This window comes from Podarcis pityusensis (assembly GCF_964106645.2).
Source record: "Podarcis pityusensis genome assembly, chromosome: 7".
Classification (NCBI taxonomy): Eukaryota; Metazoa; Chordata; class Lepidosauria; order Squamata; family Lacertidae; genus Podarcis; species Podarcis pityusensis.
Window position 1 is genome coordinate 14,646,945 of NC_138031.1, and position 14,545 is coordinate 14,661,489.

The following is a 14,545-nucleotide window of genomic DNA, read 5'->3' on the forward strand; positions in this document are numbered from 1 at the left end:
GGCTGACAACCAACAGTCCTGCATTCTGCAATTCTATGGAATATAGAAAAAACAGGGCGCTCATCGCCAGCCAGCGGGAGCAGAGCGCTTTCCCACCACCAGTTTGTTGTTTTTTAACCACCCTAGACAACAGCTCGCGAATTCCCAGAAAAGCCTGAGCCGCTGCACTCCTCCTTTTCAGAAACTTAAAAGGCAGATCCTCGTGCATGTGCGTAAGAAGGTGGCGCAAATAACGCAGGTGCATTAAGTAAAAAATAAAATGTCACGTGTTGTTCTGCTTTTCACCCTCCCCTGCCCTCGCGGCGCGATTCCCTATGGCCAGCGCCAAGTCTCTCCGGGGCCAATCAGAGGGTTGCTTTCTGTTGGGTCCGCTGCTTGCAACTTGGGGCTGTGACCCCACCCACTCCCTCGTTTCCCACAGTCCGGGGGGGAGGAGTTGAAGGCGTGGGGGAGAGAAGCCCTCTTGCAGGGTTTCCATTGGCTCCGCCCTTTCTCCGCCGTTCCTTCCGGCTCCTTTCTCTGGGTTGCCTATGGGCGAATGTGAGACTTTTTGCACACATTCGCAGTTTGCTGCGGCGCTTCCCTCCCCCCCTCCACTTTTATTGTTTTTTTAAATAGAAAATATTCATTGATGTCATCGGGTGTAGAGGGAGGGAGAGGAACGAATCTCTAATTTTCATGCTGCATGGGGGGAAAGTGAACGAGGGCGGTGGGCTTCTCTTCTCTGTTTTTATTTTATTTTTAAAGTCTTATTCTTTAAAGTGCTGGCTTCCAGTTCAAAGTTCACAAAGCATCGCTTACCCCTCCTCCCCCTAAAAAGTGCAGTAGGTTTTTCTCTTTTTTTAAAATGCAAGATGGCGGACTTGCACTGAAGAAGCAGAAATGCAGAGGTCTCTAAAAGCTGCTTGCAAAATATTGCAAGGTAGGGATTTGTTCGTTCTTTAATAATCTTCCGGGTGAGTGTTGCGGGATGGCGAGAGGGGTGAGGGTGGGGGTGGCTGTCCCTACAGGCGTGAAATGGCCAGCAGACTTTAAAAAGAAATAAATGATGGGCTAAGTTACAAAAGCGTTTTCTTCTTCCATGAAGCAGTCCCACAGTCATCGCCTTCGAAGCTAGCATTTAAGAGATGCAAGCTGGCCTCTCCTGTCCCTCAGATCTTCAAAAAACACTCTTTTGGAGTCGTGGGGCGAGGAAATGAGAAACCCTGTTTTCTGCTTGGTGGCCCTCTATGTTATTTTAATTTTTGTGTGTGGCACTGAGAAAACGAGGATTGCTCTAATTAGGAGGATAATTCATTTGGGGAAATGTAACTAGAAATAATAATAAAAGAAAACCACATTAAAGGGATGGCTCTCATCGCAAATGGAAAGTAAATAATATTGTTGGTGGCAATCTTTCGATATTTGTTGTGGCTTTCTGGTCAGTACTCTTGGCCTCTATTGTTTGAGGGGTGCATGTGGTGTTTGGGCTGTATGGTGCTTCTGAAGGAGTTAGGAAACTGGGTAGCGGAGAGGTGAAGGTGGTAGTCAAAATTTGGGCCCTGTGGTGAAAAAGAGAGAGCTTCTTAACTTAAAAAAACAAAACAAAACCCCCAAATCCTGTAATGATCCTTGGCAGTTCCATTTCTCTCTGCATTTGCCCTGAAAAAACACAGGGTACAATTATTTTATCTAGCACAGATTGTACAGATAACCGTGTGCGTGTGTATATTTTAGGTTGGGAGTAAGGGAGCTTTTTGTGTTTTTTACTTGCCCCTTACAACATACATTGAGGAGGGAGTGGCTCATGGAGGGGGGAGCATAGCTGTATGTGTGTGTTCACCAACAGGCTACGGGGGAAATTAAACCAGCCAAATTAAATGTGTCACATTTGTGCTGCACCGTTCCTCCGGGGTGGAATCTGGGGTGATCTTGCAACAACCCCCTTGAGGGTGAGGTAAGCCTGGCTTGCTCAAGCGTATTCAGCTTTATGGGTAAGTAAGCAAGGATTTGAACCTCTAAATCTGACCTCCCAGCATCTAGCCACTGTACAAAAGTGTACAGGAATCGTAGGATTTAGAGGCCCAGTTTGCATGAACAAGTTACCCTCTTTGGTTAACTACTTGGAGGTTTGTGGAATTGTGTGCAAGCCTGCAGAGTTCTCTTTCCTTTTGACTTGAATTAAATCTACACTACAGCACCATTTGCACGGCGAACACATGAAAATTTTTATTTTTCAGGCTGCCTAACATCTCTGCCCTTGTCGTTGTGCTAGATGATGATGCTCCTCCTCCTGCCCCCAAGAACAGATGGATGTAGCGCTGGAGTCTCTAAGGAGACTTAAAATAAGTTTATAATTGCAGACAATCCCCTAGGCTTCCGAAAGAACACCTGAACTCAGCAATAAGCGCTTTGCTGCTAGGGCTGGTTTAGCTTTTGGGGTTCCTTAGCTGCCTGCCCAGTCAGCTAAAACCTTTTATCATCTCTCGCCTTGATTTTTTTCCTCTTCCCTTGTTGTGCATTTGCCACTTCTTCCCAGAACTCTACTGTCAGATTCTCTTGCCTAACCCTCTCCTGACACCCCATTCTGCCTTCCTGTCCCCTTCTTCAAGCAACACAGGAACCCCCTTAAAAAAACACAACAACATAGGAGTCAGACCCATTGGTCCATCTGACTATTGTTTACTCCAAGGTTACATTGACGCCATACAATTCAAAGCACTATGGTATCATTTTAAATAGTCAGGGCTCCCCCCCCCCCCCAAGAATTCTGGGAGCTGTAGTTATGGGTGCTGAGAATTGTTAGGAGACCCCTGTTCCCCCACCACCACAAAGCTACAGGTCCCAGAGTGTAAGAGTCTCCACAGGGAATCTTAGGAATTGTGGATGCTTCTAAAGGGAGGTGTTAAAAATGAGCACATTCAATGTACCCAATAGCCTCAAATCACTGGGCATCCTTAATCACTGTTTGAATGAAATGCTCTACTTTGCTTTGATATAAGTGGGTAGGCTCTAGATCAGGGATGGAGAACCTTTGGCCTTGCAGATGTTGGCGGACTCCCTCTCCCAGCATCCCTGAGCATTGGCCATGCTGGCTGGAGCAGCTGGGTGTTGTGGTTCATTGACATCTGAAGGACCACAGGTTTCCCCTGTATAGAGGAAGGAACACAGATTGAATATTGGGCTTTGCTTGACCTCTGGGGCTACGCTGGACATGGAACTTGATGGGGAAAACACCCACCCACCCCACCTCCCATTGAGACCCACCTACATTTCCTAATGGGTCTCACACATTTCAACCAACCATTGTGTTCTCAGATGCATCCAGTGAAATAAAACAGAGTCGGGTAGGTAGCCGTGTTGGTCTGACGCAGTTGAAATATATTTTAAAAAATTAAAAATTGTCCAGTAGTACCTTAGAGACCAACTAAGTTTGTTCTTAGGGACGCGGGTGGCGCTGTGGGTTAAACCACAGAGCATAGTTCAAATCCCCGCGACGGGGTGAGCTCCCGTTGCTCGGTCCCTGCTCCTGCCAACCTAGCAGTTCGAAAGCACGTCAAAGTGCAAGTAGATAAATAGGTACCGCTCTGGCGGGAAGGTAAATGACATTTCTGTGCACTGCTCTGGTTCACCAGAAGCAGCTTAGTCATGCTGTACGCCGGCTCCCTCAGCCAGTAAAGCGAGATGAGTGCCGCAACCCCAGAGTCGGTCACGACTCTGGACCTAATGTTCAGGGGTCCCTTTACCTTTACTAGGTTTGTTCTTGGTATAAGCTTTCGTGTGCATGCAAGAAGTGTGTATCTGAAGAAGTGTGCATCTGAAGAAGTGTGCATCTGAAGAAGTGTGCATGCACGCAAAAGCTTATACCAAGAACAAACTTAGTTGGTTTTTTACATATAAAACTGAGTGCGAGCTTTGCAGTTTGGTATCTCTAAAGTGGTACAGTGAAATTATCTAACCTGCAGGTCCTGATTAGATGAACTTATGACAATGGTTCCCAATTGATGGTGCGGACCCTAAGGATTTGTTTTTTTTTAGATTTTAGTCTTTAAAATATCAAGTGGTATAGAAATGAAATTAATAAAAATAATAAGAAACACTTTGGTGGGCGGAGGGCAGGAATGGCACCTAGTCATACCATTGTGTGTGGCAACCACAACCTAGGTTTTTCAGCTGCCATTTGGTGATGAGCCTATATAGCTGAGTTTCTAACACGGCGTGTAACCCACCCAGGGGAACCACATGGCACATACCTGTCAACTGTCTGGGACATCCTATTTTGGGGGACAATCACAGCACGCCCAAACGTGCAAAATCGCAGCCAGACATGCATCTTGTGCGAGATCGCGGTGCCCAAAAACCACATGTGTTATATGACTAAGGCAGGCATGCGGTCTGGAAAACGCACAGCCTAGTATTGCACTGGGACAGGTTGGCAGGGATGGTGGCACCATTCACATAACAAAAACTACCAATGTTTTCCAAAGCAGGGGGGATCCGTGGCTTGGCTTTTGGAAAACGGGGTTCGCAGTACAAAACTCATTGGGAACCACTGTTCTGTGACATCCGTCTCCTGCCCCACAACAGAAATCTAATGAGAATGCTTTGCTCATCTGTTTGTGGAATTATCCTGAACCACTTCTCTTGGCGGAAGGTTGGAAGAGAGATATGGATGGTGGGTTCAGAGCCATCACGTTGCCCAAATTTATGCCCTTCCTCCTGTTAGGGAAGGAACAATAACTTGGCGTTAGAGCACTCATTTTGCATCTGTTTGTCGGCCACTTGTGACCAAGTAAAGATGCCTGGGTGTCAGGATGGGCCTGACATCTCCACCATCTGGAGGTGATCCTTGGATCTTTACTGTTTTTACACACCAATACCTCATCCTGTGGCAGGGACGCGGGTGGCGCTGTGGGTTAAACCACAGAGCCTAGGACTTGCCGGTCGGAAGGTCGGCAGTTCGAATCCCCGCGACGGGGTGAGCTCCTGTTGCTCTGTCCCTGCTCCTGCCAACCTAGCAGTTCGAAAGCACGTCAAAGTGCAAGTAGATAAATAGGTACCGCTCCGGCGGGAAGGTAAATGGCGTTTTCGTGCGCTGCTCTGGTTCGCCAGAAGCGGCTTAGTCCTGCTGGCCGCATGACCCAGAAGCTGTACGCCGGCTCCCTTGGCCAATAAAGCGAGATGAGCGCCGCAACCCCAGAGTCGGCCACGACTGGACCTAACGGTCAGGGGTTCCTTTACCTTTACCTTACATCATCCTGTAGAAGTTATGTTTTATCTGCACAGTCAGAATGAATTTCAGGAACCAATAAGCTTTTTCTGTGCAGCCTAAGCAGGAGCAGTGAACAACATCGTAGTTAATTGTTGTTTCTTGTCTTCACTTACGCCATCCTACTGCCCTGCTCACGGTTGTGAAGAATATTCTTAGGTTATGAATGATCTGTGTCACCATTAAGAAAAAGAGGTCGGAATAGGCCAGTATCTATGAGGACTGTCCCTGGATCAAGTGACTTTTCTTCCTTAAGTTCTCAAAGTTATTAACTTAGCTCAAGGTTGTCGTCTGAACTGGCCAGATGTTTAGCTGAGAATCCATCACAGTCAGTCCACCATTTGAAAAATAAGACTTTAGAGCCATCTAGCCCCCAAATGGCAACTAGACAACCAGTTTTGGTGACTGTAACCTTAGTTTAAGGAGCCATTTGGCTCCTAGCTTATATAGTGAGTTTCTTGAAACCGTTTCCCCTCTTCCTCCTCCTCCCACCCCCAACTTCCAAATTTCTTACAGTAGCATCTTAGAGACCAGCTAAGTTTGTTGTTGGTATGAGCTTTTGTGTGCATGCAGACTTCTTCAGATACACAGATTCCAAATGTCTAAAATCAGAGCCTTGGTTTCATGCATAGGTAAAGGGACCCCTGACCATTAGGTCCAGTCATGACCAACTCTGGGGTTGCGGCGCTCATCTCGCTTTATTGGCCGAGGGAACCGGCGTACAGCTTCCAGGTCATGTGGCCAGCATGACTAAGCTGCTTCTGGCGAACCAGAGCAGCGCATGGAAATGCCGTTTACCTTCCTGCCGGAGCAGTACCTATATATGTACTTTCACTTTGACGCGCTTTTGAACTGCTAGGTTGGCAGGAGCAGGGACCGAGCAGCGGGAGTTCACCCCGTCACGGGGATTCGAACCGCCGACCTTCTGATTGGCAAGTCCTAGGCTCTGTGGTTTAACCCACAGCACCACCCGCATCCCTGGTTTCATGCATACATCGGTCCAAAAACTGACCTGCAAACAGCGTCTAGTCGATACAGATTCATATTGAAAAGTACTAAGCATCACTTTCTGCATAAGTTGAAATTGTGACAGTTAGGAGTTTGGTCACTTTATCTTGCATATCAACCATTTGGTAGCGGTAGAGGAGTAAGGCTTTAGATGAAAAATTGGTGACTGGTTCTTGCAAACAAGCCTGAAAAAGTTATGAACCCACAGGGTATTTTTTTTTTTACTTTCCTGTTCTGATTCCTATACATACTTGGCCTGGAGCATTTGTGAAGAAGAAGGAGTTTGCAGGATGTTGAGCGGTACAGCAGTGTGGTTTGGGGAAAATGCCCTAAATCAGTGTTTCCCAAATTTGGGGTCTCCAGCTGTTTTTGGACTACAACTCCCATCACCCCTAGCTAGCAAGAGCAGTGGTCAGGGATGATGGGAATTGTAGTCCAAAAGGAGAAAGAGACCCAAGTTTGGGAAACATGGCCCTAAATTATTTATTTAGTCCAAGGACTACGTTACTTTCTAAGCAAACTTGCCAGCAGGGGCTTGGGCCAGAGCAGAAGTGGGGGAAAATAATTAATGTAAGATTTATCCTTGTGCACAAGGCTGGCTTCTACACCCACTCGCACACTGCTCACTATCGGCTCTCCTGGCAACCCAAGAGGTCTTATCATTGTGTCAAGGGCAGATTCCAGCCAGACAAAGCATTCAAGGAGGATGCAGAGCATAACAGAGCCGTTGCTTAATGGTAGAACACATCATTTGCACTGGGTCAGTCTGCAGCATCTCCAGGTAGGACTGGGAAGGACTATGTGTCTGAAATCTTAGAGAGCTGCTGCCAGTCAGTGCAGACAATACTGGCCTAAATGGCCCATTGATCTGGACTCTGCATAAGGCAGCTTTCTGTGCTGCTAATATTAATGAAACAGTAGCTAAAGAGTTGGATCTGGACTTACGAGTACTGATGAGAGAAATAATCTAGCTGAAAATTATGCTAAACAAATGGTCGAAAGGGGTGGGGTGGTATCTGAAGCATAATCTATGCCTGGATTTTTATTTCAATGAGTTCACATTCTATGTCCTTTTAAATGTGTTTGTGTGAGGAGGGGTTATTGGTTTGGTTGGTTTTTGTTTTGTATTTTTATACTACAAACCGCCCTGAGATCTTCGGACTAAGTTCGGTATACGGTTGTACCTTGGATCTCGAATGCCTCAGCTCCCAAATGATCAAAACCCAGAAGTGAGTGTTCCGGTTTCCAAACGTTTTTCTGGAAGCTGAACATCCGACAGGGCTTCCAATTAGCTGCAGGAGCTTCCTGCACCCAATCAGAAGCCGTACTTTGGTTTCCAAACATTTTGGAAGTTGAATGGGCTTCCGGAATGCATTCCGAGGTACGACTGTACAAATGTAATAAATAAATTAAATAAAAATACATTAGGCATACTTGGAAGTAGGTCTGTTGAAATCAAGGGGGCGTTAGTCTACGGTTACCATATTTTTTTCAATGAATCCGGGGACACTTTTCAACTTCAATAGATTTTGCATGGGGGCTGATCTGTAAATCCAGGGACTGTCCCTGGGAAACAGGGACATCTGGTAACCTTACATTAGTCCCGTTGAGTCATCCCTGAAGCCCCATTCATTTCAGTGGGTCTGCTCTAAGTATGGCCACGTTGGGCTCCAATGCAAAATCCATAAAACAAATACAACAAATTGTAATGTTAGGGATGAACCGAAATGGATTGAAAGGGTCAGCAGGAAGATATAATTCCAGAGGTGCAAGGGTATTTGGTTTCACACAACGGAAGCAATGCATTTTAAAATCTTTCTTTCTTTCTTTCTTTCTTTCTTTCTAAATGCAGGTGGTAGACGCCGAAGTTAAGAAGCTGCTGCTTGTCCTTTTATCCTTTGCACTGCAAGTCGCCGTCTTGCCTTGTTGCACTACAGAGATGCTGCTAACGGGCTGAATAATGCTGAGAACCTGCCATGCGATGACGGAGAACCAAAAGCCATTATCGTAACACAATCCTCCAGGAAGCTTGACTCGGAGCGGGAGCCGCGTCAACTCAAACCTGCCAAGTCTCTTTGCCGCAGCAGAATGGCAAGTAAACGGAAATCCACTACGCCCTGCATGGTCTTAGCGAGTGAGACAGACCCAGACTTGGAGGTGGTCTCTGACGTGGAGGAAGGACCGGCTGCGATCACGCCAGTGGGGAGCGTCTCGAGTGACGAAGACTCTCAAGAATATGCGGACTCGGACAATCAGCAAAAAAAAAAAGTCGAAGGGGGTTATGAATGCAAATACTGTACGTTCCAGACTCCTGATCTCAATATGTTTACTTTCCACGTGGATTCTGAGCACCCGACCATCGTACTGAGCTCCTCCTACGTCTGTCTTGAGTGCAAATTCGTCACCAAGAGGTATGACGCCCTTTCGGAACACAATATGAAATACCACCCCGGAGAGGAGAACTTTAAGCTCACCATGGTGAAGCGTAACAACCAGACCATCTTTGAGCAGACAGTGAACGATCTCACTTTCGATGGGAGTTTTGTCCAGGAGGAGAAAGCGGAGGAGTCGGAAGCTTCCGAGGGCCATCTGTCGGGCATCTCGATCAGCAAAACCCCAATTATGAAAAGGATGAAGAATAAGAACGAATCGAAGCGGATCGCCGTGTTCCACAACGCGGCGGAGGATGGTGCCGCGGAGGAGAAAGACGCCGATTCGGACCCGGAGTGTGAGGAAATCGTAGAGAAACCGGCTCCTGCCGTTTTGGACCCCAACCCAAGTAATTCACTGGCGGCAGAAACCATTAGCACGGTTGTGAACCCCACCACAGTGATCCAGCCTGCGCAGGTGATTACTACCATCACGTCTCCGCAGAACTCAAACTTGATTTCTAAAGTCTTGATCCCTATCAATAGCATTCCGACCTATAACACTGCTTTAGATAACAACCCCCTCTTGCTCAACACCTACAACAAGTTCCCGTACCCAACCGTGTCTGAAATCGCACTTCTAGCCACGCAAGCGAAATACACCGAGGAGCAGATCAAAATCTGGTTCTCTGCCCAGCGCCTGAAGCACGGCGTCAGCTGGACGCCGGAGGAGGTGGAGGAAGCAAGGAGGAAGCAGTTCAATGGCACCGTGCACACTGTCCCTCAGACCATTACGGTCATCCCAGCACACATTTCGGCAGCCGGCAACGGCCTGCCGTCCATTCTGCAGACCTGCCAAATAGTTGGCCAGCCGGGCCTGGTGCTCACGCAAGTCACGGGCGCCGGCACGCTTCCGGTGACTGCCCCGATCGCGTTGACGGTGGCCGGAGTCCCGAACCCGGCCCAGTTGCAGAAAGCGCAGGTGCAAGCGACTCAGCCCGTTACCGAAACCAAGCAGGTGGCTGCCATCCCGGCCCCTCAGCTTACCAAATCGGAGGTGGTGGCGGCGGCAAACGTGGACGTGGTCGGGGGACGTACGAAGAAGACCAAGGAGCAGCTGACGGCGCTGAAGATCAGCTACCTGAAAAGCCACTTCCCTCTCGATTCCGAGATCATTCGGCTCATGAAAGCGACGGGCCTGACCAAAGGGGAGATCAAGAAGTGGTTCAGTGACACCCGGTACAACCAGAGGAACTCGAAGCACAACCACTATAACCATCTCAACAACGACTCCTGCACCATTGTGATTGACTCGAGCGATGAGACGAACGAGCCCTCAGCGCTGGTGCAGCCGCAGCAGAAACAGTCATGGAATGCCTCTGACCTCAGCCCCCAGAAATTTAAGGAGAAGACTGCCGAGCAGCTTCAGGTCCTCCAAGACAGTTTCCACAACAACCCTGCTCTTACAGATGATGAACTGAACAGGATACGGTCGGAGACCAAGCTGACCAGGCGGGAGATTGACGCTTGGTTTTCGGAACAGAAGAAACCTAACGTTCCGCAGGACGAAAGCGAGGAATTGGCCGAAAGTAATTCAGGAAGCTTGAAGGAAGCATCTGCTGAGGCATGTGGTGCGGAAGGAGCTGGAGCCCAGAAGTCGGGGAAGCTGTCTAAGAAGTCGCCGGAACAACTGCACATGCTCAAAATGTCCTTCGTCCGGACGCAGTGGCCATCCGCTGAAGAATACGACAAGTTGGCAGAAGAGACCAAGCTCCCCCGGACAGAAATTGTTAGCTGGTTTGGAGACACGCGTTACGCCTGGAAAAATGGCGGCTTGAAATGGTACTACTACTACCAAGGGGCCAACGCAAGCGGTATGAATGGCCAAGGCTATTCGAGGCGGAGGGGGAGAGGACGGCCAAAAGGCAGAGGGAGGGGAAGGCCCCGTGGGCGGCCGAGGGCCAACAAACGGATCAGGCCTTGGGACAGGACGCCGATCATCAAATTTAAAACTGGAAAAGCCATCCTGAAGGATTATTACCTGAAACACAAATTCCTTAACGAGCAGGACCTTGACGAGCTGGTGGCCAAATCGCACATGGGATACGAGCAGGTCAGGGAGTGGTTTGCGGAAAAGCAGAGGAGAGCCGACTTAGGCCTTGAGTTGTTTGAGGAGGAAGACGACGAGGAGGAGACATTGGAAGAGCAGGACGACGAAGACGAAGGTGAGGCTGAGGAGGACGAAGAAACAGACGACAGCGACAACTGGGAGCCTCCTCGACACGTTCGACGTAAGCTCTCAAAATCGGACTGAGGTTCCAGTTCTTTGGTCATGGGACGTGGCTGTGCAGTGCCAAATGACTGACGCTGTCCCTCCAGTCCTGGTGGCCCCTATAGATTCTCTCCACTTTTGGAAGGGGGGAAATGAGTCATTGACTCCTGTAGCAATCGCCTATTTGCTCCTTGGTTGGCCGAAGTGAACAAGCAGTTCCGGGATTTGGAATTTACAAATTTGGCTCTCCTCCACATCTCTGCTGGCGAGGCTGCACCACATAAGGGACTGTTGGTTTAATGGCCTTATGTTTGATTCCAAAAATCCTTTAGGGGTGCAGATGATTTTTTTAAAAAATAAAATAAAATAAAGAATCCTCTTAACCACAGTAGGAAAATTAACTGCAAAACGATGTTTGAAAAACGTGCTTCGTGTTGCAAAACTGCATGTCTATTTTCCTTCCTCTGAGCAGAAGGACAATTTTATTTTATTTTCCAGAGAAAAACAAGATGGGTTGGGGGTAAAGGATACCAAAGGGCAAATAGCAGCAAAAGCCTGTGAGGATGGCTTGCAGTTTTTGTGTGTTTTCTTAGGACAATAGAGGAAAAGGAGTACCTTTGTTACATCCGAAGCCTGTGTGCTAGGTTTACAGAAGTCCTATTGAATGTGTCTCTCTAGCTGTGTTCAGGGAGCTTGGGTTGGAAGTATGCTTTTATATTAAAACTAATCAGTGTATATCATATTTAAATACTAGATACGATTAATGCAGCCAATACCAAAACTTGTCTTTGACCGTGCAGTTCTTTTGAAATCGCTAACAATAATGGCTTGCCTCCGTACAGAAAGGTTCCCTAAAAATATGTATAGCAGGCTTCTTTAAGGAAAAGAGCAAAGCTTAAAAAACAACAACACAACAGCCGTCTTGGTTTTTAAAGAGCAATGGCCAAATACTTTAGCCTGGGGGAACCTGACAGTTCCCAACCTAGACATCATCTCCTCTACTTCTCTTCTCCATTGTGACTCTTCCCACCCATCACACCATCAAGCAACTTGGACTGGGGAGAATCTGCCTGCCCAACCTGTAGAACAGATACTGTTGGGACTCCAGTCCCATCAGCCCCAGGCAGCATGACCAATGGTCAGGGATGATGGGAGTTGTAGTTCAGCAACAACTGGAAAGCCGCAGCTGGCATCCTGTCTATCGTGGGAAATACACCAAAAAGCATCCTCCTGGTCACGGTAGCTCAGTGGTTAGAACGTGGTGCTGATAACACCAAGTTTGCAGGTCTGATCCTTTGTAAGGAATGCCTGCATATTCCTGCATTGCAGGGGGTTCGGCCTTTCTCCACCTGTGGGTCCCCAGATGTTGTTGGACTACAACTCCCATCATCCCTGAGCTCTGGCCTTGCTAGCTAGGGGTGATGGGAGTTGTAGTTCAACATCTGGGGACCCACAGGTTGAGAAAGGCTGAACTAGATGGTCCTCCGGGTCCCTTCCAACTCCAGTAATTCAAGATATGCCACCATTTTGAGGTTAACCTCTCTGGCGGAAGGCCATTTGCCAGCTTAGAAGGGGCACCATTTGCTTTCTTCCAGGCACAAAATGGGTGTAAGGGGTTGAATGGGAATAATGACAAGAGTTGGATGGGAACTGCCAATTCTTGGTTGAGAAGAACAGTGGTTCCCAAATTCCCCTATCAAGGAACTTGTGGATTTGAAGTCCCCCGCCCAGTATAATATAACACCAAGCAAAGCAGCTCAGCTAGCGGAACTTGCTCTGGGTCTGTAATCCTGCAACCAGGCAAACTGAGCAGACAAGGACAGCTGGAACCCCAGGTGTCTTGGCTTGTGTGCTGTGCTTTAAGCGGCATAGAGCAAAAAGAACACAACAGAGGAACCGGCGGCCTGTCTCCTTTTCCCTTCTTGTGGTCCAGCAACATTGCCCTGCAAATTCTGTGGCTGCCCGCAAGCCACATACAGATTGGGAGTTGGTTGTAGACCATGCAGGCTGTCAGAAATGGAGATGAGTTGACAGGGGAGCTTGCAGTGTCCCAGCAGATCTCCAACCCCTCCAGTTTAGGGACCTCGAAACAGTTTTGCAAGCTGGAGAGAAAGCGCAGCCTAAGATCCATACAAGAACACTTCGGGTTTATTTTTACAGCCTTTTTGCTTTGCCAGTGTTGGAATTCATACACGGTTTAAAATTGTGACATTTCCTGCCTTTCCAGCACTGGGTGTGTGGCTAAATCGCCTGTGTGGTTCAACATTGCCTCATTTGTCTTCCTTTGCAGTTGTAGCTCGAGCAGATGAATTTGCACAGCTAGTTGAACCAGACTTCATGGTAACTAATTCAGGCAGCCAATTACTTCTGCAGCTTTGCAGCGCAGCCAAGCATTCTTCTTTCCAGTTCAGTTCTTTACCTTATTTATTTCCTTTAACTTGCCGGGGGGGAAATCCTTTGTGGCGTTCAGTATTAGCCTCCAGAAAGCTCCCTTTCCCCAAACCTTTGACAGGCCAACTTAAAAACCATGCACTGGAATTATTTGTCAAAATTAGCCAGCTTTCAAACGACCCTGGTCCAATGCAGAGGCAGTGCTAACGTCCTGCAAACCATGGTTTACAACTTCAAAACCAGCCTTGAATATATGTGTTCCTCCTCGCACTTCCATGTGCACCGACCATAGTTAAACACAGTTAACCAGGTTTCAGGTGGCGCTGTGGGTTAAACCACAGAGCATAGGACTTGCCGATCAGAAGGTCGGCGGTTCGAATCCCTGCAACGGGGTGAGCTCCCGTTGCTCAGTCGCTGCTCCTGCCAACCTAGCAGTTCAAAAGCACATCAAAGTGCAAGTAGATAAATAGGTACCGCTCCGGCAGGAAGGTAAACGGTGTTTCCGTGCGCTGCTCTGGTTCGCCAGAAGCAGCTTAGTCATGCTGGCCACATGACCCGGAAGCTGTACGCCGGCTCCCTCGGCCAATAAAGCAAGATAAGCGCTGAAACTCCAGAGTCCGCCACGACTGGACCTAAAGGTCAGGGGTCCATTTACCTTTACCTTTAACCAGGTTTTCTTAGGACAGACTCATTCCAAACTATCATTTCAAACTGGTTTATGAGAGGACTGTTGTTTTGTATCTGCACATATGAAATGCTAAGTCATGGTTAAAGCCGGTCAGGGAAGGGAGATGGAGAGTTGCTTCAGAAAGACTGACTGCTGATCATAGCTGTCAACCGTCCCTTATTTGGCGGGAAAGTCCCTTATCCCAGCGCCGTGTCCCGCTGCTGTCCCTTATTGATGATGTCCCTTAAATTTCCCGGGTTTCAAAGGAAGCAGCTCCTCTCCCTCCCTCTCTGCCGGCCAGGGAGGAGGGAGGCTCTAACTGTGTTGCTTGGCTGCGTTGCTCACCCAATAAGGAGTCTAAGAACGACTGGGGGGGTGGAGCCTGCTGCCTTGTGCCAATCAAATTGACCGCGTTGCCTGGGGACTCGCCTTTGCTCAGCGCTTCCCAGCGGAGAGGTGACAGTGGTTTTCCTTGCTGCATCCCCTTTGCCGGGTTGCTGCGCTGTGGGAACCACCACTTGAGGCTTCATTTGGCTGCTGGCTGGGCTTTCTGCTTTTGGCTCGGAGGGGCTCAGAAGTTGAACATACCT

At 48.3% G+C, this 14,545-nt stretch overlaps 1 protein-coding gene and 1 long non-coding RNA gene across 2 annotated transcripts in view; both read left to right on the forward strand.

Annotated features, from left to right (window-relative positions):
• Nucleotides 1-14,091, forward strand: part of LOC308480937 — a 122,573-nt gene extending 108,482 nt beyond the window's left edge. Inside the window, exons 2-3 of the long non-coding RNA XR_013988325.1 lie at nt 12,354-13,598; nt 13,960-14,091. This is a non-coding gene — a long non-coding RNA (uncharacterized lncRNA). The remainder of the gene's footprint in view (nt 1-12,353; nt 13,599-13,959) is intronic.
• On the forward strand, nt 485-11,678 carry ZHX1 (zinc fingers and homeoboxes 1). Its single transcript, XM_081012573.1, has 2 exons — nt 485-922; nt 8,109-11,678. Exon 2 carries the CDS (start codon nt 8,345-8,347, stop codon nt 10,937-10,939), a length of 2,595 nt encoding a protein of 864 aa, XP_080868699.1. The 5' UTR covers nt 485-922; nt 8,109-8,344; the 3' UTR covers nt 10,940-11,678.
• Nucleotides 14,092-14,545: the final 454 nt, after the last annotated feature.

Bases quoted from the DNA above. Each gene is read 5' to 3' on its own strand.
- ZHX1 (XM_081012573.1), top strand. From the start codon at position 8,345: ATGGCAAGTAAACGGAAATCCACTACGCCCTGCATGGTCTTAGCGAGT.